Raw genomic sequence first — 27,331 nt, forward strand, 5'->3', positions numbered from 1 at the left:
TTAGGTAAAAACTCAAGGATGGTACCAGAGTCAGTGAGGAGCAAATGAAAACGCTACTATCACCCTCACACTATTGTCCTTAGAATTACACTTTCATAGGGAGCAATGGTTCTGACTTATATCCCTTCCCCCAAGCATGTAATTAACACAATTACTGTTAGTACAGATCTTTGGTTTTTATACCATAGAAACTTCCCTGAGGGTTCAGTAGAGTGAAAGTTGCATCTGGCATTGATCTTTACAGAATTACTTGTGGGCTGGGTAGAAATGTTAGGGCGGTGCAACATTGGAGAGTGTGTATGATGTCATCCTTTTATTTTGCAGTTTTGAAGTGATTAAAGTTATCCATGGCAAGTTATTGGATATGGTGGGAAAAGTCCAGTAAGTAGTAAGACTCTCATTTCATTCCATATTTCATTATGGTATCATATTACTCCTCATACAGTAATTTCTGCTCTGAGAGTGACGTGTGGTGTTTTTTCTCTTCCACAGGATCCCCATTATGTTGGTTGGAAATAAAAAAGACCTGCATATGGAACGGTATGTAATTTTCTTCTCAGGAATATTATGATTCTATTTCAAGCCTGTTAAAAGCTAAAATGTACATAGGCAGTGGATGATCAAGTCATAAAATGTTCCTGCCAGCGACTGCCTTTTCCTGCGATGCATTACCTCAGATAGATGCGTACTTCAGAAGTTTCCTGCTCCTGTTTGCCTACACTTGTAAATTCTAAGTTTGGAACACGGGCAAGTCGCTGTCCTACTTAATTGCAGACAAGTATGACAGAGCCAAGAATGTACTATATTTAGCACATTTGTGTCCTGCCCTTCTTCCAAGGTTCCCAGGCAGTCTGTCTGGGTTATCCCAGTTCATCCTTGCAGCCTCCCAGTAGAATGAATTAGGTTGCTGGATTCACCTAGTGAGCTCCATGGGAGAAACAGACATTCTTTATTGCCCTGATGCCTTAGGGAATCAGTGTACTATGCCTGTGTGCCCATGCACTCTTAATTTTGCATCAGAAGAGAAGGGTGCTTCCCCCTGTAATCTCATAGCTGTAACCATGGGCATTGAAGATATTTGCAAGTATTGAGTTCATCCCAGGATAACAGCCAAAAATATTTAACTGTTTTAAATTTAAACCTCACTACAGAAATTTAATCATCTATAACTAAGTTGATTTAAATTTGAATAAGGCTTCCAGCTGACTCGTTTTCCTACTTCCTTGCAGTTGGAGTTCTGAGTTCAGAGGGGAGACTTTTTATTATAGATTTCTAAAATGACTGGGTTTGTGGATTAGAGATTGAATTTCCTAGTGCAAGGATGGACTTTTTCCTCGAACCTTGAAGGCGATGCCCACTGTTTTCTTGTCCCATGGAATCTAATATAAAGAAGAAACCAAGTCAAGAGAATTCCATTTTTTCACAGTATTCTCAATGGCCAGGGTGTTATCAAATTCCATACCTCCTGAACAATATCTGGTGCATTCTTTTGTGTGAATGTTGCAAATTTTATTTTTGAGATTAGTAATTTTTAATTATGCTTTTTCTTTTTTATCTGTGACTTTCTTTTGTTATATATGTCTGTGTTGGGATTTTGTTAGTGTATGCAAATACAGGCTGTTGTTGTTAATATAAAGAAGAACTATTTCCAACTGTTCTCTTACTTGGATTATTTGTATACTATAGCAATATACTTTCATCATTCCGTATTTTACTTAACACATTTCTAAATTGCTTATTGTCTCCAAGGGATTACAGCATTCATATATTTTAGCCTAGAATGAAATTTTGAATTGTGGTATTCGACAAAAGATTCAAAGTTACCTTTTCTGCAGTATTCTTTTTTAAAATTAATTCCAATCACTGTACATTTCTGGATGACTGGGTGTGCAAGGCTTCCATTCTGTGAATGAGCATGGCCTTTACACAGTTGCTATTCCAAGTCGCCCTGCCCAAAATAACGCACAGCAGAGTGCTTGTTAGGCTGTTGTAATGCATAACTGGAGACATTGCCCAAGTACTTGGTGCCAAACAGATGTGGCCATCACTACGGCTTTAATGTCACTGTGCACTTTGAATGAGCTTTCATTTTCAGTGCTTGCCTTCTAACAATACACTTAGCTCACACTTTTTGAAAAACTAGATAGTGGCTGATTATGTCTTTAATAAATATGAGTAGAATTGTCTCCATAAAATATTGGCTATTTCAAAAGGCTGAAAACATATGTATTGACAATACTGCCTGATTAATCTTCCAGCAGTCGCATGCTGTATCTTTAAAACAAGTAAGCATTCTCATTTTAAAGTTTGCTTGATCACTCTTCCCATCCTTCACTCAGGGTGATCAGCTACGAAGAAGGGAAAGCTTTAGCAGAATCCTGGAATGCAGCTTTCTTGGAATCCTCCGCTAAAGAAAACCAGGTAACAAATTTCACCAGATTGGCAACAGGAATTGCAATTGAAGTATGTGCTTCTAAGATAGCCTTTCCCAAACTCCTCCTTCCAAAACATGTTCTGATGATGAAGTTTGTGGTCTAACACATCTAGAAGGCATCTAAGCGGGCATGAAAATAAGAAAGGAGTTTCCTACAATCTGCTTAAGACTCATTTGTGGTAAAGCCATTGCTTGGGTGTTCACATCTCATTGAATGATGACTATGATGTGTCACCAAATGATGAAAGCTTCAGACAACATTAATGCCCATGTCACAACTACAGTCATTTGATTACAGCTACTTAAAACTGCAGGTGAGATCAGTAGGAAGAGAGGGACAGGATGGGAAGCTAGATAAATTTGTACCTTTCCCCATAGACCAGTGCTGTGCTAGTTTACTTTTAAGTTGCAGTGCTAGAGTGGACTTGCCAGCATAAATTAAGAACGGTTTCATTTTCTAGCATGAAAACATCAGTTAAGAATAATATTTAGAACCCTTGACTTTAAAGCCACCAGCATATGGAATTGTATAGCTGGAAGAGACTACAGTACAAGGAACAACCAGTTGAGGCCTCTTCAACCCGCGGCCCTCTGGTTGTTTTGGACTTCAGCTCCCAGAATTCCTGACCATTGAACAGGCTTCAGGGAGTTGGAGACACAATCACCTGGAGGGCTGCAGGTTGAAGAGGCCTGATCTAGTCCAACCCCATGCCATTCAGACTATACAGATAAAACACTCCTGAGAGATTGTCATCCAGCCTCTGTTTAAAGACCTCCAAAGAAGGAGAGTCCATCACCTTCTGAGGCATCCAGTTGGCTGTTGAACATTATGTATAGTAAAGACATTCTTCCTGCTGTTCAATGCAAATCTTTTTAATCCATTGGTTTGTGTTCTAGACTCTGGAGCTGCAGAAAATAAGCTCAGTCCATATATAATCCTTATTAAGATGAAAACAAGAGTTTCCTGTCTTCAAAATAATCCCCCCCCCCCCGAATCTATGCCAATCAGCTACATAGATATTTGTGCTTAGAAAACTGTATTGTCATAATGAGACACTGTGGACATCTAACATTAAATGGGACATTATTCAGTTAATTGTCATATCACCACTTAACTGTACAGCGTCCTCTATAAAGATGCTCAAGGGAACATTTGAGTCCAGTGTAACAGATTTCAAAGTGGGGTTTATTCATAATTGCACCTTATTGGAAAATAACTCTTGCTGAGCAGAACAAATAAAGAAGCAAATATTGGAGTCTCCATTGTGCCAGCCTGAAAATGTTGAGATGCTATTCCACATGAATGATCTAGGTCATTCTGTCTCATTACTGTAGATAATGCTAGTGTATTTCCCATACTAGTGTTCCTTTTGTGGTCACAAATCTTTAAGAGGTTCTATATGTGAATTTTAAAAACAAATGACAAAAAATTGTCTTCATTAACAGGATCTATTTTAACACCTAAAACTAAATTTCTGTGATAGAGTGTTGGGATTCCGTAATATGATATACCAAAGATTTCACAACTCTTCCATTTTTTATATTAGACAGAATTCAACCTACCCCAATTCATTGAATAATCATTGCACTCTATTTTTTCAGTTCAAAAATTGTTGCTGTTGTTTTAGCCTTCTATCATGTAATTGTCGCCTAGGTAATTTTGTTCCGCATATTTAAAAAATCAAGGAGTTTGCATTGCTAAAAATAAATTGTAAAAAATATGGGGTTCTCATTGAAAGAAGTGATTTAAAAAGGTGTGGTGGTCCCATTGAAAAAAAGTGATTTAAAAGCCATACATGTTCTGTTTTCTACATTTACAGTGTTTCCCTTTTGTTGTTACTATATTGAATGTTTAAAGTACTGTGATACAGGATTTAAAAAGAAAGTTTCACATAATTGTTGCACCTCATATTTTGGCCAAAAACACCAGCATAAAATCAGAATACAGTATTTTTAAAAGGCCTGATGTATTTTCCCCACAATATATTTTATTGCATTTGCATTAAATAGTGTATATAACGAAGCTGCCATTACTGGTGCTGAAGTAAGTCAAATATATTTCTGTATGTAAATTCAGTGAGTTTGGAAGTATAGTTGCAATGTGACAGACCTTGAGTAAGTTCTACACTCTCAGCCTCCAGGAAAGGCTGTGGCACACCCCTCTGAACAGATCTTCCAAGAATATCCCATGATGATTTTGCTTTTGGCTAGCCGTACATCGAAAAACTACTTGAAAGTGTACAACACACATGCAAACACCTGCAAAACAATTATCTAGCTTTTTAATTTTCAGGTCTGGAATTCACTTCAGATTACTATGCCTCAGCCTATTGTAATCTACAGCTTACATACCTGTCATTTTTATGTTTAATTATATGAACTTGCCTGCCAAGATATTCCTGAAATGTCTAATCTGTCCCATTCCAGCATCCTGGGCAAGCTGCAACAGTTCCACCCAGTTGAACACCAATTAGAGTGAACTTAATCACTAAAACAAATTGCACTTTCCACCAAGAGACCCATGCTAGTCTGCTGCAGACTGGAGAAAAACCAGGAAACAAACTAGGGCCCAGCAAGATCCAATCTCCCCATCTCCAAAATGACACTCTACCACTATGCTACTTTGCCTTCTTACAAATCCACGCAATCCAGAACAATTATTGGAACGGCATTGAGAGTTAAATAAGTCAATACCCATGATCCATTAAATGAAAGTATCACGAGTCTAATCATTTCTTATAGAGAACACATCATCAGGCTCTGGGCAGAATCCGTGAATTGTAAAGAGGGTACTTTTTGCTGCTGCGCATTCACCAGCAAATACTTCTTTGGGTTTCAAGGTTTTGAAAATGGAGGCACTACTTAGATTCGATGACACATTAGATACATGTAAATACCATATGTTAGATATCATGGAGTAGAGGGAGAACTTCACTATTCTCTCGACCTGAGTTAAGCTTCTTGTTCAGCACTGAAAGCTGGATCAGAAATGTATTGTGAACCAAAAGGTAGGGTTAATTGCCTTTTTAAAGAACTTGTAATGACGATTGTTACTAAGACTTCAGTTGCTGAACTAGATATAATAACCTACTGTTTACCCTCCATGTTGCTGCTCTAAACTAATGAGAGCTACTCTACGCATTCTTTAAGGCACTTAATGGCCCCTCTCTCCATCTCTTACAGACTGCGGTTGATGTTTTCAGGAGGATAATTTTGGAGGCGGAAAAAATTGATGGGGCATCTTCACAAGGGAAGTCTTCGTGCTCGGTGATGTGATTGCACAGCGGAGGCTGAACACTGGGAATACGCTGTTCTACCTAAAGAAGCAAACTGCCTGTTCCCTTCACAGCGAAACTACGCTTTTTCTTCTTTTGTTAACCTGAACAATATACAGTCAGTTGGAGACTTTTCCCCTTCAGATTATGTTAAACTCTGACTCCTGTGCAAAAAAAGAGAGAAAAAAATGGCTTCACTTCCATTTTCAAATTTTAAGCAATCATATTTTCAATTTATATATTGTATTTCTTAATATTATGACCAATAATTTTACTGGCATTAATTTTTCAGTGTAGTTGGGTTAGAATAATCATCCAGATGATACATATTGTTACACTACTATTAATAGGCTTGAATATCAGTGTTTCTTTGTGTTAAATGTATACTTGTAAATAAAATAGCTGCAAATCTTTGCATGCCCTCTGCTTAGCTGGGATCCTTTTAAGATTGCAACTCACATCACATTAGCAGCATTTTCCAGCAGTTTCCTAAAGCACTGTAATCCAGTGTGTTACTCCTGAACTGTATGGTGGCAGGCTTCAACAGAGCAGTCTTCAAATGTAATTATATGACAAGGCCATAGTCTTTGAATGTAATGGATTTGGGGCATATTTCCCAGTTTGAGAACAAGAATTTTAAAAAATATGAGCAGTATATTATCCCACCATGCTTCTTGGCTGCCGGCTCAGAATTGGAACAATAGCAATCACTTTTAAAATGTGAATCTTGGATACCAGGTTTTTCCACCATGGGTTCTGGAAGGCTCTGTTAAATGAGCACATGTTCAGCAGGTTCTGCCAAATAGCAATGTTTCACTTTGGCCCTCAAGGGCATCCCTGTGTCCATCATTCATGGGAAAACCTTTGCTGATTGTTCAGTCTCATAAGAAGAATAGCCACTGGGTGCGTTATAGCAGCTATGTATGGAATGGTTTCAATCTGCGTCAGTAGAGGAACTGCCTGCGTCAATGAAATCACAGATATGCAAGGTATCTTGAACTCATTTTTCCTGTCAGTTTCATCCAAATTGGTGGCCTCTCAACTCAAACATGTTTTTACCTACAAATGTCCATAATATGATATATCAATTAACATTTTAAAGTTCCATGGCATTACTTTTACTTCAGAGTGTGAGAATGGCAAGGTTGGTAGGTAACTAACTGCCTTAGCTAGTTGTTGCCACCGTCCTCAAAGAGTGAGAATATTTGAATCAGATGGCTGTTATTAATCCCCAAAGGAATCTTATAACACATTTTACATATAAGACTTTTTATGACACTAACTACAATCGCTTTAGTGGATATGTACCAAGTTAAGCACTTTTTATGTGGCAGCTCTCTTCAGTAGTGTAACTATGTCCATTTGCAGTCCGTAGTCCCACAATCATATTTCCGTGCATCTTTGTAACCTCACCTTCCTGCACTACATTTCTCTATTTTAATGCAGTTATGCAATTTCATCATCATGGGAAAAGGCAAGTGTGTGTGTATGTGTATTAAGGCAAACAAGCTAGGAATAATGAGAGGAGAGAGGAGTAGAGTCCCTTAATGTCACATTACTGCTGGCACCGAAGCCGAATGGACTTACCGCATTAAGGTATGTGATGGAAATGTAGCAGGGGAGTTATTGATGTATTTTATTTGTCATTTGCTAGGGATGGGAAAACCATGTGGGGGAAGTAAATCAATAGCAGGATGCACACAGCATCATATGATAAAGACTGTCACAAAAAGTGATGGTCTAGCTGTGATCCTGACTTTGCTTGCCTTGTTTGATAAAGTCTTAACTCAGAGGAAGATGTCTGAAGCATAAATTTGTGTAGACCTAGACTACTTCTGCAGATGCATTCTCAAAGGTGTTGCAGGAGTCCTTTGTATGCTGATACAGACATACAACTACATCTTTGAATATGAATCCCCCAAAAATATTTAAGTCCTGTAAACAAACCTTTTAGCACTGTCAGTGGCTCTGATTAAAATGAAAAATACGTTGATGCCTTATGTTTTAGGGTGTGCCAATTTAATAATGCAAGTAAAGATTGCATCTTCATGTCTAGTGTTACAAAAATGTACTGCTACAGTTGGTAGATTTTCTTTTCATCAGAAGGTGCCAGTGTTTATAGCATCAAATTGCTACTTTCTTTTTTTTGCATGCAGTGCAAGTCTCCTACATACCTGGTGAAAAAATCGTTGAACGTTCAGGCTACATTGAAATAAAACGGAGCTCTTTACTTCCTAACAGTAGTTCAATTCTGCTCTGAAAACAACTTGGAAGTTACTTGTACATGACATTGAATGTCAGTATTGTATAAATTATCCACTCTTGATTTCAGATTTAACCTTACAGTAAACCTTGACTCTTAGCCTAGTTAGCAAAAAGTTGTGTAAATTAAATGAGATTATTGATATTGATAGAGCTGGAGAAAATGTAGGGTAATATAAAATTAATGTAGCATCCACATGCTTAATTGATTATTAATTTTGAAAGGATGGGCTTTGTTTTTTTTACAAATTTGCTTTCAGGAGAACAGTTTGACTACAGTAATACAACATTACCCCTGACCTATAGACTTTATGGCTACAGCTCCAAAACATAATTCGTCCCAGAAGTAATGATGGGCCTCTTTAGATCCTCCAGTGCAATTCTGATATTTTTCCAGGCCAAGTATGACATAGAATAACACTGGAGGGCCTAGAGAGACCTCCAGTGCTTGGTGGCATCTCTTGGAAGTCCTTGGTGGCATCACTAGGTTTTCCGAGTGCTATTCTATGGTATATTTGTGGCCCAAGTTTAGTAGAGGTACAGTTTTCACTATTATTCGCGATTTCAGGTATCCAAGGAACTGTGTGTGCGCTGGAATATATCCTCAGTGGATACAAGGACCATACTGTATTTGATTTTGTCTCTTTCAAAGGGTGTATTTGACAGTTTGCAGCATGTGGCAGGTTACTAATATGGTCCAGCAACCCATATGAAATTGACTACCTTGCTAAAATGCAGGAAACATAGTTTTGCTACCTATCATCAGGACTTTGGACTCTGGCTTCCCTTTATTTCTTTGCTGCTAATTTTGCATAATGTCGTATGTGAAGGTTTATATAGTACTTTAATTCCCACACCACACAGCACTGGGTTAGCAAGTTTGGGACTGCTAAGAAAGATGGTAGAATTCAGACAGTTTCCAGTGCCACTGCACCCCATATTTCTGCATGCAATAAACCACTGCAAGATCCCTGTAATGGAAACACTGAGACATGGAGCTGGTATGTTTTCACATGGACCTAATCCTAACTCCTGGTGCAGGCTGACTTGACTCCCTCTAAAACTCGGAGCCTCTTGGCCCAGTTTCTCCTGTGTAGCGAAGGAGTTGTTAGCGTTCGCTCCTTCCTCGGAGGTAACAGGAAGATTTAATTAGCTGTGTCTCTGGAGTGCGTTGAGCGCATAAAATGTTCCTGCTAATAAATTATGTGCTGATATAAAAATAGCACTTGCTGAGCTGGTTTGCTCTCACTCCATATCTATTGGTTATAGAGGAATTAACCCTGTAATGCAGCAGAACATATTTCATGCTCTAGATGGGGCAAAAGGGGGTTGTAACCAAGCGGTATGGAAACTATTTTGACCTTGGTGTAAATCATATCAGGGCAGCAATTGTATGCTGTGTTACAGAAAAGGACTACCTTCTGGTGAAGCAGGTTGGAATATAAAATTCATTTCTTAGAATATACCCCTTGGGTACTTTGCTGGGCCATGGCAATTAGTTCTTTGCGGAGGAAAATATAAATCCCTGCAGAACTACAAAGGAGATTGTCATTGCAGAGTCTTGTGGAGGCCTCTGTTGTTGAAGATCAGATTTGTGTTATTTGTCTTTAACGGTGGCTGAGTTTAGAGAAAGAATGACACCCCTCCTTAACCATGAGTGGTATGTTCCTGAATTTACAGTGGAAACCGGAAACTATGGAGAATACAAACCCCATTAAATTGAACATCTACCAGATGTTACCATAGTGTTGCTTTGGAGGACATTGAAAATTCTTGGGTATCTATCTTACAGAGATGACGTGTGGCAGAAGCATAGCACAGAATTGTCTAGAGCAGTGTTTCAAACTCAGCTTCTCCAGGTGTTTTGAACTTCAGCTCCCAGAAATTCCAGCCAGCTTACCAGCTGTTAGGAATTGTGGGAGCTGAAATCCAAAACATCTGGAGGAACACAGTTGAAGAAACATTGGTCTAGAAAACCTAGAAAAATCCAAGAGGACATTTTGTCAGATGCAAGTAGAGGAAACAGTGAATATGGGCACAGGGATCATAGTTTAGCCCCACAGAATTATTATTATTATTATTATTATTAGTAGTAGTAGTAGTAGTAGTAGTAGTAGTTGATACACAGCAAGATTAGTACACAGCAAACAAGATAACTATGCTGGCTGTTGTATTGGATCACACGTTGGACACTTCCCAAGTGTCTAGGACTGTGTGATGTATCAGCAAATAATGCATGTAGATCCAAGTAAGGTGGGTGGCCTTTTGCAGCTGACAGGTGATAATTTTGTCAGTGCCGATTGTGTTTAAGTGCCAGCCAAGTTCTTTAGGCACTGCACCTAGTGTGCCAATCACCACTGGGACCATCTTTACTGACTTGTGCCAGGGTCTCTGCAGTTCGATCTTTAAATCCTTGTGTTGTGTCAGCTTTTCCAGTTGCTTCTTGTCAATCCTGCTGTCACCTGGGATTGCAACATCAACAATCCATATCTCATTTTTTCCCCATGATTGTGAGGTAGGAATTGATTTGGAAATCCCAGAGTAGCTTGACATGTTCATGTTCAGTAACTTTTTCAGGCTTGTGATCCCACCAGTTCTTTGTCACAGAACAGAACAGACTGCGGGAACTATCGTGGTATCTCCCTTCTAACCTCCGCTGGGAAAATCCTCACAAGAATCCTTGCAAACCGCCTTCTCCCTGTCTCAGAAGACACCCTCCCAGAATCCCAGAATGGCTTCCGTCCCTCCAGAGGAACAGTGGACATGATCTTCACTGATCGACAGCTCCAAGAAAAATGCAGGGAACAAAACCAACCTCTGTACATGGCATTCATTGACCTTGCAAAGGCATTCGACACAGTGAATCACAGCGCTCTCTGGACCATCTTTAAATCTTTTTTCCTGTCCACCAACATTCCATTTTCCGTTCTTGAATTGGGAGTATAGTAACTGCTTTGGGAGGTGGTGGTTGGGCATTCGGACCACGTGGCATTCAGTCCAGCGGAGTTTATGGTGTAGGAGCATTGCTTCAATGCTGGTGGTCTTTGCTTCTTCCAGCACACTGACATTTCTCTCCTACCTGAGGTAGGGAATGTTGCACAATGGATGGACAAAAATGTTGCATTGCTTCTCTACATCTCTGGCCAATATTCTCCACTTCTGGGTCAAGCAATTGTTTCTCAACAAAGGAAGGCAAATATGATTTAATAGGCATCCTTGAAATCTTGTGGGAGGAATATCATGATTGGAATGTAGTAACAAAACTTTGATCAAACAGGTGAGGAGGAGAAGGAGCATTCCATGTCAGGAATGTGCGCACTTGGGAGATTTATAATGTAAAGCATACAAAATAGATTAAGATCATTTGGGTAAAAAATTAAGAAGGAAACAACAATGATATGGTGGGAGTTTCCTAAAGACCCCCACAAGGCAAACTGAAAACTGAGATGCCTTCCTGGAACTAATGACCCAACATTCAAAAAGGAGATAAAATAGTAATGGGAAATCAACCAAATGTTTATTGGAAGCCAAACATGGCCAAGAATGTAATGTCCAACAAATTCTCCTCTTGCTTCACAGTTTAATTGCCTAGAAGTTGGAAGACAACAAGGGGATCAACTATTTTGAATGTGATCCTAAAAAACATGATCTGGTCAATGAAGAGGAAATAGTGGAATTCTTTGGAATTTCTTATACAGAGCAAAGGGTACACCAAATGTAGTCACAGATACAGTTTAGATTTTAAGAAAGCTAATAAGTTGCTTAGGGAAATATGGGGATTTCTTAAAGGCAAGATATTGAAGTACACGTTCTAAACAATTCCAATGTAGAGGGAAAGTGTGATGTCAGAAAAAACCAAGGAGGACGTACAAACACTTTTGCATGAACTGAAATTTAAAAGCTGTTAAAACATGCACTAGTCAGTACTATTATGGAGCTTTGTAACTATTTGATCTACTGAATACAATAGGTGATCATCAGTGGTTGACTCTGGAATAGAAGGCTTTGTCTTGAGCCTGGTGGTATGCAACATCTTCACAAATAACTTGAAAAATGGAACTGAAAGTATGCTTATCAGTTTTTCTGATGACACCAAATTAGGAGAGGACAGGGTTGGAAATCAAAATTATTGGGAAAATGATCTAGAGGGGTTTTAGTAGATCCCAAGCTATACATGATTCAGCAGTGCAATGTGTTAGCCAAACAGGACAATATAAATCCAGACTGAATCAATAGGAATATAGTGTCTAAGTCAAGGGAAATAATAACAATAACCTATTCTGCTTTGGTAAGATTTCACATGGAATAATATGCCCAACTCTGGACACCACCATTCAGAAAGGATATTGACAAACAAGAATATGTCCAGAGGAGAACAACCAAAATTGTAGAAGGTCTGGAAGACAATCCCTATGAGGAGTGTCTTAGGAGCTGGGTATGTTTAGCTTGGAGTAGAGATGATTGAGAGGTGATAAGATAGCCATATTTAAATATGTGAAAGGATGTTGTGTAGCAGATGGAGTTTTTTCCGTTGCTCCAGAGAACACAAACAAATACATCAAAAAAATTGAAGAAAAGAGACCCTACCTAAACATTTGGAAGAACTTCAGAAACAGAATAGACTGCCTCAGAGGCTTGTGGACTCTCCTTCTCTGGAGGTTTTTATACAGAAATTGGATGGCTGTCTCTAAAGCATGCTTTCGTTGTGTACTATTCATGCGTGGCAAGGGACTGAACGAAACGGTCCTTGCGGTCCCTTCCAAAGTTATAACTGTATTGTGCTTTAAAATTCACAGAAGGGAAATCTACCAAAGACTAATAATCTCGGTGACTATGAGTGATGTCCAAAAGCCTTTGGCTGGCCATTGGCAGAACCAAATGCCCAATGAATGAAGCTGATCTAGCAGGGCTGCTATGTTCAAAAGGGAGGCACAGCGACAGCCAAAGTTGAGAAGCCTTAACTGTTTGTACATCACATACCTATTTTCTGGAAAACAAAGGATAATGGAGATAATTTCATGTATTTGAACCTTGGTTTAGCATAAGAATAGATCTCAAGCCAGGAAAATATCTAGCTGATATGATGCTCTGTGCTGCTTGGGGAGTCATGTAGCATAGGTGCAATTAATATACTGAGATTTTGATCAACTGTATATCCAGTATTTTATTGGTCTTCTAGTACTTGGATGCTTGAAAACCCAGGTATTCCCTATGTGAAGAATTTCAGACAACCCTTACAGAAGTCTTTAGGGGAAGGATGATAGATTGGCGATAGTACTGTCTTGTGCACGTATAGGTCCAAGCCACTGAATTCATTGATGACAGGGCTATGAATGTTTTCTGGCTGTTTCAAAGACATCTTCTGAAAACATTGACTATGGCCTCCAGGAGAACCTCCAGTGGAAATGCACCTTGTATATTAAAAAGAAATGAACAGACATAGAAGAGTTGGCCACCTTTCCACTGTTGCCTATTCTAAATGAACATCTCTAAAGGCAACTGTCAATGTACGGAGCTCATGCTTCAAATCCCCGTCAAGTGATGCTTTTGTCCATATTAAATCAAAACCAAAACCCTCGTATCAGCAGAGGCCGGGGCATGTGGTTCTTGCCAGCTAAGCATGAATCGTTGCTGGTGTGTATTGTTTGGCAGCCCCTAGGACCCCAAACGGGTCTCCCTGTCGCCGAGATATATATATACATACATACTGTATATACAGCTTTCATCAGTTCTGCAAATCCCATTGGGGAGTCGGCTTCAATTTGAGCATCGGGCAGATCATCAAAAAAAGTCATGTCTCAGTATTCAGGAAAAGTAAGTAACTTTATTATTATTATTTACAAAAAAAAGAACTCTCAAACTTTGCTTAGATTTTAAATGTTTTTTAAAGGAAACACTGTGAGATGGAAAATAAAAGCTTAATGTGCCAGCGGGAGATGGGATGGCTTGACGGAGTAAGGCTTTAGAAACCCTGTAGACTTATGTTGTCTTGAGGGTGGAGTCACCATACAGACAGGGTGGTCTGAAGTAAGGGGACATTCCCTTAACTGGTGACCTAAAGAGAAGAATGAAGGGTGAATGGAAACATGGAATATACCCTAATTAGTCCAAACATAAAATTTGAAACTTGGTGTTTACAAAAGGCCAAGAGGGAGTTTGCATTATGCACCACACACAGTGCTGTAAACTGGAGCTGAGCTGTAATTTATGCTCAAAGACACTAATCCAGTTTCCTTTTTGGTCTCCCTCTCTCTGTCTCTCATTGGATGCAAAATTAAATCCAGCTGGCAGTAAATGCCATGTGCTTGGAATCCCAATGGGTACTGGGACTGGCATTTTATAGTATCTTTCATTCATGGCATATCTTCCTTGCAGATTGTTTTCTATGAGGGCAAATGCTTCACAGGCAGAAAGTTGGAGGTCTCTGGGCCCTGTGATAACTTCCAGGAACGGGGCTTCACTAACCGCGTCAACGCCATCTACGTACAAACCGGAGCTTGGGTCTGCTTCAGTCATTCGGATTTCCGAGGCCAGCAGTACATCCTGGAGCGTGGAGAATACCCCAGCTTCTATCGTTGGAACGGGCACAATGACCGGATGGGATCGTGCAAGCCAATTGGAATGGTTAGTGCACCTTTTCCACCCGTTGTTGCGTGAGACCCATTTTCTGATGCTTTCTCCTTCTGTTTCATGGAGGAAGGGAGATCCTTTATCAGGATTTTAAGGCATACACACATGCACCCAATATCCCCAATTTCAGATCTTCACTTCTGGGCATGCACTCTCAAATCTTCCCCAGATTCTGCAATGTGAGTGAACATAACAGAGACATTTCGCTCATAATTTTGGGAGGCACTGAGCAATGAACATGTTCAGTTCATGGATGAATAAATGGAGTCCCCTCGGGGAGAAGGGCGGGGTAGAAATATCAGAAATAAATAAATAAATAAATGAGTGTAACTATTTAGCATGGTTGTGTTTACTCTCAGCTAGAGAAGAGCCATTCAACCAATTGGATTTACTTACACGTTGACTCCCCATCCAACAGTTAAGTAAATTAGTTTGGACTAACCATCGGGATTCCAGTCATGCAGCTGCACACTCTTGGATGACACATTATTCATCTATGTCAGGGAACCAGCGTCCAGACTGATTGATGAGTCAGGTCTCACCTTAGCTCATCCATCAGACTACTCAGCAACTGCAAAGTGGCACCAACAAAAAACAACAACTCAGTCAATCTTATCTGCTGATCCCAGTGGTTCTAAAGACTTTATTTTACAAGAATATTTACAATGCTAACAACCAAAGCTGTCTGGACACATCTTGCCTTGGCAAAAACAGATCATGAAGTTTTCTCCGTGTCTCTCTGAGTCTGTTATCAGTACACCGAAGCACATCTTCACATTCCACAGTCTATGACATATCTTCCTGTCACGTAGCACACAAACAGAAGTCTTGGTCCTTTGCCATTCTAGCCATCAATCAGGGCTCACTGCAATTAACCTCATGACTGCTGGAATGCTTGCCGGAACAAATCCACACACTTGCACAGCCACAATGGATTAAACATTTCACTACATATCAACAAAAACCATAACAATCTATGCCATTCATTTTCCACTTTCTTAATTTAAATTATAGAAACAGACACTACGCATTCCCCATGGAACTGTAAGCAGCCATGTTTGCAGATACACAATTGGTTGCATAATGTTGCCATTGAGGTGAAAGGCTGGTGTAAGGCAATTGCCATGTAACTATAAACACAGGTTTAGATCACGCAACACGGTGTAGGATCTAGGCCCTTAACACTAATGCGCCTGCAAAGGAATAAAACGTGCAGGATACAACACGTTACTGTATGTCTTTCTTTGCATCCATCTTCCATCTAACCATTTTTCTTGTTAATATGTATGGCCAGATCGAGCCAAAGTTACTGTACAATAAGCACAAGCTGTTCCTTTGTGCTGTTAAGTACGTAAGTACAGTAGAGTCTCACTTATCCAAGCTAAATGGGCCGGCAGAAGCTTGGATAAGCGAATATCTTGGATAATAAAGAGGGATTAAGAAAAAGCCTATTAAACCTCAAATGAGGTTATGATTTTACAAGTTAAGCACCAAAACATCATGTTTTACAACAAATTTGACAGAAAAAGTAGTTCAATACGCAGTAATGTTATGTTGTAATTACTGTATTTATGAATTTAGCACCAAAATATCACGATATATTGAAAACATTGACTACAAAAATGGCTTGGATTATCCAGAGGCTTGGATAAGTGAGGCTTGGATTAGTGAGACTCCACTGTAATAGTCAAACACCAATTGTCTATTCAAACAGACTCCCACTGAGCTCAATAATATGTTATTTCCTGTAAGTACGCATGGCACTGCAGATATATATATGGGTAATGAAATTTCGGCCTAGGACAAAACAACAAAACTACACATCCCAGAAACACTAAACTTGGCAGCACAACCCTTCATCCATGCCTCTACGTTCATACAACAAAAAGAAAAGAAAAATAAAGTCCTAATTAAAGGGAGAGGAATAATTGTTTTTATCCAATTGCTGCCAGTTAGAAGGCTAAGCTCCACCCACTTGGTCTCCTAGCAACCCACTCAGCCCAGGGGACAGGCAGAGTTAGGCCTCACTTAGGCCTCTTCCACATTGCCTATAAAATACAGATTATCTGATTTTAACTGGATTATATGGCAGTTCCACACAGCTATATGACCCACTGAACTTAATGTCAGGGGAAAACCTTTACCCTTTACCTTAACTACCACCAATTCCTCAATACTTTATTTCCCATACCACCATACTTCATCACAGCAACGCATGGCCGGGCACAGCTAGTATATATATACACACACACACACACACACACACACACACACACACGTAAAAGTATGTATGTACATAAAAGTGAAAATATGTTTGTATGTATGTTCCACAAAGGCTCTTAGGTAGCTTGATGGATCTGGACCAACCTTGGTACACATACCCTTCATTATCCAATTTAAAATAGTGGCAGATCTTGAACTGGAAATCTACCCCTTTCAGGAGCACGGCCCCCCAAATTAGCCTTGCATAGCATTACACAGATGCGACCACAAGAGGGCACTGCATAGACAGGAAGGTTAACTCAGAGGGAGAGATGACAAGTGACAGAGAGCAAGAGCATCAGAATGGAGATTCTCAGAGAGTCTGATTGCCAGAGCATTGCTATGGAGACACTATGAAGCATGCCTTCTCAAGGCTGGAGAAGGGAGAAAGCAGGTAGGTGGCTGCCTTTCCAACCTGAATGCCTTGCTTTAGTGGGGGCAGAGGCTGGCATTAGAACATGCAGATTCAGGCAATGCCAGGTATATATGCAAGTTTACCAATATTTCCTGCTTTGAGTAATGTGTTTTTCCTTCCAAGTAAAGGTAAAAAGCAATTCATATTGTGCTAAAAGGTTGGGTTTCGGAAAGAGCTTGGGAACATTAGGGGGTTTTTTTCAGGGGTGGGAGCTATGGCTCCTAGCATTGCCACTGTCATTATTTTTGTGTGTGTCAGGAGCAACTTGAGAAACTGCAAGTCGCTTCTGGTGTAAGAGAACTGAAGATGAAGTATATATGGTTAATTTGGGGAACTGTAATTCACAAATAGGCTGCATTCCTGATTTAGGGAACCCAGGATCTTCCAGATCTTAGACTACAACACTGGCCATGTTTTGTGTCTCAAGTCTCTTTAAAACTGACAGTAGAGTAAAAAAAGTCTCAGTCTGTGCCTTCGTCACAAATAGAAACAGACCCTTTTGGTTGTGATGCCCAAGTTTTGGACCACCGTCATTACAGACTTTTCTGGCTCCAAGTGTGTAGCAACAGCACAGGGAAAGAATCGAGAGCATTGTCCTCAAATAAGAAGTCTTCTCCCCAATGAAATTGTCCTTTACTCCCCAAATTTTATGCTCTTCCTCCTCTCTCTGTGTATAGAAGTCTAGTTCTTTTTGACTCCCATTTCAAGCTTACGCAAGATCTCACAGCTGCAAATATTTTGTAACCTTTTTGATACCTTAAACCAAGTCATTTCCTGCATTATTCCATTTATAAACCTATTAGATATCATTGAATTAAGGATTTTTTTTAAAAAATTAAGAAAATAATACCTGTCTGTGAATTCCGTGCAGAACAAAAGTTGTCTGGGGGTGGGATTCCTAAAGGACATTACCTCAATTCACCCCCAAAAACTTGCATAGCTGGGCTGCGGAAACCAAAGCGGCGAAGGGGGAGAGGTTTATTTTCCCTCCGTCTATTGCCACTTCACAGCATTTATCCTGTGTAAATAATCAGCCTTGACTGGAAATTTAAAGAAAAATTCATTTGGGGGGGGGGGGGGGTTGAGGCAAACAGTCTCAAGATCTGTGTATCTTGGAATATCTTCTTAATATTTCTGTCCCGGACGGGATTCTCATTTCGTTTCTCTATGCATACATGTCTGGATCATTTGTAGATGTCAAAGGTGATGCTGCAGTCTTTTGACCTGAGCATGATCAATTCACATTCCTAAAACATTTTTCCTTGGTGTCTTGGTTTTTAGACTTGTTCCTGGGGTTATTTGGGGAGCCGATTCAGAAAACTGTATTAGATAGCATTGCACCAACACCAGTTTCCTAGATATGCTTATGATTTGGGTGAGCAGATGGTGCCTAGTAGCTGGCATATGTTCTGTATCTCAAAAACAAAAGGTGATAGGGGAAAGCAGGGGCCCTTTTTGAAATCAGCTTGCCAAATATACCATATATACTTGAAGATAAGCCGAGTTTTTCAGCCGTCTTTATGAGCTGGAGCCCGGAGGCCGTTGCTTGCAATATATGATATATTTATCTCTCATCTTACTCTCCCTTATCAATGTTTTCTTTTCCAAAGCCTCCCTCACTCTTAACCAAGGGAATGTTTTGAAAAGGGAAAGAAGCCCTTGCAAGTCAGGAAGAAGAATATATATATATATATAAACATTTTTCCCTGAAATATTTGTTAATCTCTGCTACAGATATATAGGGATTCCCCCCTGCAAGCCTTTGCAATCCCTATGTACCATTATATTTGTATCTATCTATATACATTAATTTTATGAATTTCCCCCTCATATGTTTGCAATTCTTTGCAAATCCTATATACATATAGATAGCCAGAGATTTCCATGTACCTGTATATCTGTATTTATGTGTATACATTAATTGTATATATGCATTTTCATCTCACATATTTGCAAGTCTTTGCAAATCCTATATAGATATAATTATATATATAGAGAGAGATGTCTAGATAGATATATATGAACATAGGGCTTGCAAATATTGCAGGGATTTCATTTGGATCTATTTTTATTTTTATTGACCCATAGTTGCTGTATTTCCCACCCTCGGCTTATACTCAAGTCAATAAGTTTCCCCAGTTTTTTGTGGTAAAATTAGGTGCCTCAGCTTATATTAGGGTCGGCTTATACTCAAGTATATACGGTACCCAGAAACAGGGCTAACATTTCAGGCACCAAACTGTGGTCACTGGTACCTTAAAGGGTATGTGGATGTGCAAGAAAGAAGATGGTGAACTAAATGGTAAATGGAAAATACTTTCCCTATATTTTGTACAGGATACAGTGCTCTTTTTCAAACTATTTTTGCCGTGAAAACTAAATCTTGCTTCATCCTTATCAGCAGCATGGGGAGCATTACCGAATAAAAATCTATGAAGGGACATATTTCAGTGGCCGCAGCCAGGAATTCACTGAAGACTGCTCTTTCTTGAGTAAGCAAGGCTGGTCCAAGGACTGGATCAATGCCATCAAAGTCTATGGGGATGGAGCGTAAGTAATATTGCAACATATGTCCAGGTTACACCGTTTCCCTACCTCTCTGGACATGTTTAGCCTGCAAAAGAGAAGGCTGAGAGGAGACATGATGAGGGCCGTGTATAAATATGTGAGGGGATGTCATAGGGAGGAGGGAGCAAGCTTGTTTTCTGCTGCCCTGGAGACTAGGAAACTACAACTACAGGAAAAGAGATTTCACCTGAACATTAGGAAGAACTTCTTCACTGTGAGAGCTGTTCGGCAGTGGAACTCTCTGCTGCAGAGTGTGGTGGAGGCTCCTTCTTTGAAGGCTTTTAAGCAGAGGCTGGATGGCTATCTGTTGGGGGTGCTTTGAATGCGATTTTCCTGCTTCTTGGCAGAATGAGGTTGGACTGGATGGCCCATGAGGTCTCTTCAAACTTTTCCATGGGGCAGAAGATCTATAGGGGTGAATTAGCACATAGGTAAATCCAGTTGACCCAATGGCACTCCAGTAGGGTTTTACGCCCATGTGAAATGGTTACATGTGTGCGGCTCTGCTGACACAACCACAAACTGAATACATCAATTGCACAATGAGAGTACAATCATAGGTAAAGGTAAAGGTTTCCCCTGACATTAAGTCCAGTCGTGACTGATTCTGGGGGTTGGAGCTCATCTCCATTTCTAAGCCGAAGAGCCAGTGTTGTCCGTAGACACCTCCAAGGTCATGTGGCTGGCATGACTGCATGGAGCGCCGTTACCTTCCCACCGGAGCGGTACCTATTGATCTACTCACATTTGCATATTTTCGAACTGCTAGGTTGGCAGGAGCTGGGGCTAACAGTGGGCGCTCATTCTGCTCCCAGGATTTGAACCTGGGACCTTTTGGTCCGCAAGTTCAGCAGCTCAGCACTTTAACACACTGTGCCACCATAGATCATACATCATAGATGTAAAGAAAATGTACACATGTTCATGATGCTATGAGATCTCCAGCTAATCAATCCCAGCCAAGGAGTATCCAATTATTGTAATAAAACTAAAGATATTCCAAACACCTGCAACTAAGTGCTTTTCACGTAAAACTCTCAAACATCCCCTTTAAATAATGTCTTTGTTATTACGGATATCCATATTGTGTCTGAAAGACCATATTCTCTTATTTGTGGATTGTGCAGTTCCTGCTACTTTAGATTACAGTATTCACTTGGAAGTAACCTTGGTAAATAGTTACCTTTTGCAGTAACAAACTGGAATGGCATTACCTTTTTTTTTTACCTTTATTAGCTGTAACTCACTATTTTCCTACGAAACGGTAACTGGGTGTTTGTTATTCAGTTTGGGGTTCATGTACTGACTTGGTCTGGAACAGCGAGAGGAAATTCACGTCTCGTGCGGCAACGAGAAAGACTTATTTGTAATTTATTTCCCATTTTTCCTGTATGTTTAAGGTGAAATACCTGAAGTGCCTTCTTGTGGGAAATAGAAGGTATTTTATTTATTATTAATTACAGTATTTATACCCGGCCCTTCTCACCTTGAAGGGAACTCAAAGCGGCCTTACGATAGGCAGCAATTCGATGCCACATAAAACAGACAGATAATAACATGACCAAAAAATAAAATAGTCATACACATTAAAAACAGGAAGATTAAAACACATAAACATTAAAACCAATTTCTAAAGCCACATAATCCGAAATCATAGTCAGAAGCAGTTCCAGTCAAATTGTATATATTCCATCTAAATATTGCACTGCATTACTGCCAAAAGCTTGGTCCCACAACGTTTTTAGTTTCTTTTTGAAGGTCAAGAGGAGCACGTTGCAGTAGTTTATTCAAGATGTAACAAGAGTGTGGACCACCGTGGCCAAGTCTGGCTTCTCTGTTTAATCGTAAGACAACCCTATGCTGACCATTTAATGTAGTTCAAAGTTAGCAACAAGTAACTCAGCAACTTATTTTTCCAGACTGTAATAACCGGAACATGGACGAGATCACCAGAGCACTGAATAAAATAATTAATTCCTTTTCAAAAGTAACTTCCCAAGCTTTGGGTTGGGATTACTGTATATTACTATGCAGCCAGAAATAAAGGTGCCAAAGCAAATATTTGGTTCCAATGCCCCTGATCTGGATGTACTAGGCTTGGAACACTATTCTCACCCTCAGATGCAGCCAGACAAAATATAATAACGTCTAAAAATAAAGACTAGAAGCAGGAACCACAGCTTCAGAGCACAACCCATGCCAGTCTTTCTTGGGCTGCCTTTGGATTGCCAAGACTCCTCGCTGATAACCAGCGTGTTGCAATCTTGCAGGTAATATTTCAACAGCATCGAGTTGCTTAATATATGAATAATATGCATTTATTCCTTTATTGTAGGCTCAGCTTGGTTTCACTCAGCTTGATCTCACTCTCTTTTTTCAATGCCTGTTTTGCTTTTTAGCTAGCTTTTTTTTCATAGATAAGGCAAATTACATTCATTTGAAATTCTTTTCTTCTCTTTCCTTGGCATGCTTTCAGAGCTGTCCATGTTTGTAGCTGGGAGGCGGGGTAAGGAGATATGAAGGCATTATTATTATTATTATTATTATTATTATATTAATTTTTATCTCTTGACCAAGACACAAAGCAGCGTTGGCCACCCAAATACGAATTCTGCTCTTCCAAATGTAATTTTCCTTCTTTCTGCAAATTTCAAAGCATTTCAGACACTGAAAGTTATTCTCACCAGGAGTTTTCACATTTGCTATGTTTACGTTGGAGCCCCTAGTGGTGCAGCAGGTTAAACCGCTGAGCTGCTGAACTTGCTGACCGAAAGGTCGGCGGTTCGAATCCGGGGAGCAGGGTGAGCTCCCGCTTTTAGTCCCAGCTTCTGCCAACCTAGCAGTTTGAAAACATGCAAATGCGAGTAGATAAATAGGTACTGCTCTGGCGGGAAGGTAACAGCACTCCATGCAGTCATGCTGGCCACATGACCTTGGAGGTGTCTACAGACAACGCCGGCTCTTTGGCTTAGAACCCAGAATGGGATACAACTAGACTTAATGTCAGGGGAAAACCCTTACCTTTACTACCAATGTTTACATTCCCTTGGTCATTTTGCCTGCCTCTTTTCTTTGGATGCTTATATTATGCTTCTGAATGTTCACTGGATTTTCAAGTTGTTACAATGCTAGAAATTTGGAGGTTGAAAGAGACTTGCAGGGCACAGAAATTCTCATTTGCGGGGCAAAGTCCTCATTTTACCCTCCTCCATACTGTCACCCCGATCTGCTTTGAAAAAGTCCCAAATTCACACCTTTGCTTCTTTTCAAATCCCCAAATTCTCGCAATTCCCTAGAGATCCTGCTCATGATATGGCAATAAAAGGATTGCCGTGTTGTCATCCAGTTCAAGATGTCTACTGTTAATGTTGCTCATCCAAAACAAAGGTCAGCATGAGGCATGAAAGGATCACTTTAATGAGGGTTTATTTTTTTATGGTGAGCATGATTAACTCAGATTATATCCTTCCTGCAAGGCTGCATTCTTGCTTTGTGATCCTTTTCCAACAGTCTCTCTCCCACCCACTTCATACCCGCCTCTGAAACATTTTCCCTATATAAAAAAAAACCCTAACCACCAACTAAGTAGCAGGACGGCATTGTCATCGTCTCTGACCAAAAAATGAGTATTTTCCAAGGGAAGAAGGAGTGTGCCTCCTTCTCTGTGTGTACAAATCCTCGCCCTCTTTCAAGGAATGGAATTGCTCTGTGATTATGTCCTAATTTGTTGTTGTCTTGTGGCTTTGTTGTCCCATGCGCTGCTCTCAAACAAATAAACACACCAGAGAAGCATGTCTGAAAGAGACGGAGGAGAGGCCGAAGGGGTGCTTCTGTGCCGGAGCCAGGGAGCGCTTGGCTTGTGCAAGGCGCAGCTGGAGTTCTGGTTTACACATCATGCTTCCATGCCAAGAGAGCATCTCTAAGGAGGGCGAAATAGCAGAAATGTGTAGGCACTCTCTGGCGGAAAGGTCAAGCATGCCTGTTGAATGCGGGCCTCTCGGGGACAGGAGCTTTCTCCTGAAGAGTTGGCTAAAAGCCCTACAAAATCCTAGGCTCACAGGGACCTGGTGCATTACACCGATGGAGTGCTATTGATTCCTCTTTAACGGCTCTGGTTCCACCGATGAAATCCCTGGATTTGCAGTTTATGGAGGGGAGCCAGCATGCCGTAATGATTTGAGCATTGCACACTGGCCAAGATTTTAATTCAAAAATGCAATGTTTAGAACCCCTAACAATGATCCCCCCCAACTTCCCAGATGTCCCCAGAGTCTCCAGTTCTCCTATTGCTTGATTTTGCACCCCAAACCCTGCCAAAAGCACCCCAAACAGATGGGGGAGTGAGAGCTGGTATTTCATAGTGGTTTTAGTGTCCAACTATTTTATTTATTTATTGTTCAAACTTATATGCCGCCACTCCCCAGGGCTCAGGGCGGCTTACAAAAACAGGCTAAAATCTAACAATTTAAAAACATCTTAAAAACATCTTTAAAAACATATTTAAAACACTCCCCTAGGGCTCGGGGCGGCTTACAAGAACAGGCTAAAATCTAACAATTTAAAAACATCTTTAAAACATCTTTAAAACACTCCCCTAGGGCTCGGGACGGCTTACAAGAACAGGCTAAAATCTAACAATTTAAAAACATCTTTAAAACATCTTTAAAACACTCCCCTAGGGCTCGGGACGGCTTACAAGAACAGGCTAAAATCTAACAATTTAAAAACATTTTTAAAAACATCTTAAAAACACTCCCCCAGGGCTCAAAGCAGCTTACAAGAACAGGCTAAAATCTAACAATTTAAAAACTATGATTGGAGACAAGGATTTAAATGGCTGATCAGCCATGGAAACCCACTGGGTGACCCTGGATATGCCACCTGCTCTCTGACCCAATCTAATGACATCCAAATCATCAATTTGCATATCATATCCTATCCAGTTTGTCATCAATCCACTCCTTTGGGCTTCACACAAATCTGCCATTTGACAAAATATACAATTTTGTACTTTTCTTTCCCATTTCTGGCCAAATAGAATCATAGGATCATAGATGACCTCATGGGCCATCCAGTCCAACCCCCTGCCAAGAAGCAGGAAATCACATTCAAAGCACCCCAGACAGATGGCTATCCAGCCTCTGCTTAAAAGCCTCCAAAAAAGGAGACTCCACCACACTCTGGGCAGAGAGTTCCACTGCTGAACAGCTCTCACAGTGAGGGAGTTCTTCCTAATGTTCAGTTGGAATCTCCTTTCCTGTAGTTTGAAGCCATTGATCCATGTCCTAGTCTCCAGAGCAGCAGAAAAAAAAGCTTGCTCCCTCCTTCCTATGGCCCTCACATCTTTATACATGGCCCTCAGCATGTCTCCTCTCAGACTTCTCTTCTACAGGCTAAACATGCCCAGCTCTTTAAGCCACTCCTCATAGGCCTTGTTCTCCAGACCCTTAATCGTTTTAGTTGCCCTCCTCTGGACACATTCCAGTTTAGAGTCAACATCTCCTTTCAATTGTGGTGCCCAGAATTGGACACAGCGTGATTCCAGGTGTGGTCTGACCAAAGCAGAAGGGAGGGGGAGCAGGACTTCCCTGGATCTAGACGCTATACTTCTATTTATGCAGGCCAAAATCTCATTGGCTTTTTTAGCCGCCACATCACATTGTTGGCTCGTGTTTAACTTGTTGTCCACAAGGACTACAAGGTCTTTTTCACACGTACTCCTGTCGAGCCAGGCATCCTCCATTCTGTATCTTTGCTCCTAAGTGGAGTATCTTGCATTTGTTCCTGTTGAACTTCATTAGCCTCATCATTGGCTCATCCCATCAAATGCGAGGTATGCCCAAGGGCCACTTGTGGTGTCTTGGTATCTAGTTCATTAGTCGACATGGCAGTTGGTTGTCTTTAGTTCGTGCTGTATGCCCTACCCATTTGCATATCGGTAAGCAGAAATGAGTAGCAGAATGCTTCTTGTAGTTGGCAAAATGTGGGTGGAAAGAAGTTCTAAATGTAGCATGGACTGTTTCGCCTCCCTTTCTCTCTCCGTAGTGAGTTTGAGGACCAATGTTTTGATCCTGAAACTCTCACAGACTGCCAAAAATGACAACAAGCAAGAAAAGAAGTCAACTTCAGTTTTTCCTAGAATCATAGAATTGGAAGTGGCTTCACAAGCCATCGAGTGCAAAGGAACCTCACAAACTTAGCAAAAGGCAATTTGTTCTGTTGCTGCAACTGTTGTTCTTGGAGGCTCCAAGGCAAGCCAATTTACCTCTTTTGGGGATCAGAAAGAGGTCTGTTTAGGGAAAATAGTGAGATTGAGAGCCACAAAACAGCCTAGAAGACACATCTGATCTAAGCACCATACTTTCCCCACTCCTGCCCTTGAGCCATGGTCCCTATATTTGGGTCGCCCGATGTTTGGCTAAAATGGTGCTGTATCCAATTTTAAATATTGCTTGCAGTATTTTGAAAATATAATCCACTTCACTTCTATTTCAGGTGGGTGTTATATGAGGAACCCAATTACCGTGGCCAGATGTATGTTGTTGAAAGGGGGGACTACCGTAGTTGCAACGAGTGGCAGGCTCCCAGCGCCACCATCCAGTCCATCAGAAGAGTCATCAACTATTTTTAACCCACCGCCTGGTGAAAAACTATAGTCCTGAACCTTCCTAAGCTCACCTTGGAAATAAAGATTTTAAATCCTGTGTGTTTGGATTGTTTGTTTGTCTTCTGTTTTATTAACCAAGCTAATCCAGACCAAACCTGGAGTCTTTCAGAACATAGAGATATTGCTTCTTTTGGATTATAATCCCTAGGACCTCATGCCAACATGACCAATGATCAAGGATTTCAGCTTTTCCTCATAAATGATGACCAAAGCTTAGTTTGGTTGTAATCCTTAACATAGTAAAGGTAAAGGTTTTCCCTGACATTAAGTCTAGTTGTGTCCGATTCTGGAGATTGGTGCTCATCTCCATTTCTAAGCCAAAGAGCCAACATTGTCCGTAGACACCTCCAAAGTCATGTGGCCGGCATGACTTCATGGAGCACTGTTACCTTCCTGCTGAAGCAGTACCTATTGATCTACTCACATTTGGATGTTTTCGAACTGCTAGGTTGGCAGAAAATGGGACTAACAGCAGGAGCTCACCCTACTCCCCGGACTTTAACCACCAATATATTCTATATAATATTAATAATGTTGCAATGTAATATATTAGATATTATATATACTACAACATACTATAGTACAGTATATTATATAATACCAATACAGATAGTGTATTATATATATAGTGGTGTAATAATATAGTACAATATAATAATATATAATAATTGCATAGTATACATTGCATATAATATTACTAATAATGTTGCAGTATAGAGGTATAGTACAATATAGCAATATAATAATACAGTAGAATCTCACTTATCCAACATTTGCTTATCCAAAATTCTGGATTATCCAATGCATTTTTGTAGTCA

General features: G+C 40.3%; 2 protein-coding genes across 5 annotated transcripts in view; both read left to right on the top strand.

Annotated features, from left to right (window-relative positions):
- rheb (Ras homolog, mTORC1 binding) overlaps nt 1-6,122 on the top strand; it is a 28,855-nt gene extending 22,733 nt beyond the window's left edge. Inside the window, exons 5-8 of one of the 2 annotated variants that reach the window (XM_062957519.1) lie at nt 325-381; nt 493-540; nt 2,340-2,421; nt 5,618-6,122. In XM_062957519.1, coding sequence (XP_062813589.1) covers nt 325-381; nt 493-540; nt 2,340-2,421; nt 5,618-5,710 — 280 coding nt within the window. In that variant the 3' untranslated portion in view covers nt 5,711-6,122. The remainder of the gene's footprint in view (nt 1-324; nt 382-492; nt 541-2,339; nt 2,422-5,617) is intronic. The other variant, XM_062957520.1, reaches the window with a different exon arrangement.
- A 141-nt stretch (nt 6,123-6,263) lies between these two features.
- On the top strand, nt 6,264-26,550 carry crygn (crystallin gamma N). Of its 3 annotated transcripts, none has more exons than XM_062957517.1 (4): nt 6,264-13,785; nt 14,347-14,595; nt 19,680-19,828; nt 26,342-26,550. In XM_062957517.1, exons 1-4 carry the CDS (start codon nt 13,765-13,767, stop codon nt 26,475-26,477), a joined length of 555 nt encoding a protein of 184 aa, XP_062813587.1. In that variant the 5' UTR covers nt 6,264-13,764; the 3' UTR covers nt 26,478-26,550. The 3 variants fall into 3 exon arrangements, with proteins under 3 accessions (XP_062813587.1, XP_062813588.1, XP_008110474.1); XM_062957518.1 differs by having other exon boundaries at nt 19,683-19,828; XM_008112267.3 differs by having other exon boundaries at nt 6,264-14,595; nt 19,683-19,828.
- The last annotated feature ends 781 nt before the right edge of the window (nt 26,551-27,331 follow it).

This window comes from Anolis carolinensis, chromosome 6 (genome assembly GCF_035594765.1).
Source record: "Anolis carolinensis isolate JA03-04 chromosome 6, rAnoCar3.1.pri, whole genome shotgun sequence".
Taxonomy (NCBI): domain Eukaryota; kingdom Metazoa; phylum Chordata; class Lepidosauria; order Squamata; family Dactyloidae; genus Anolis; species Anolis carolinensis.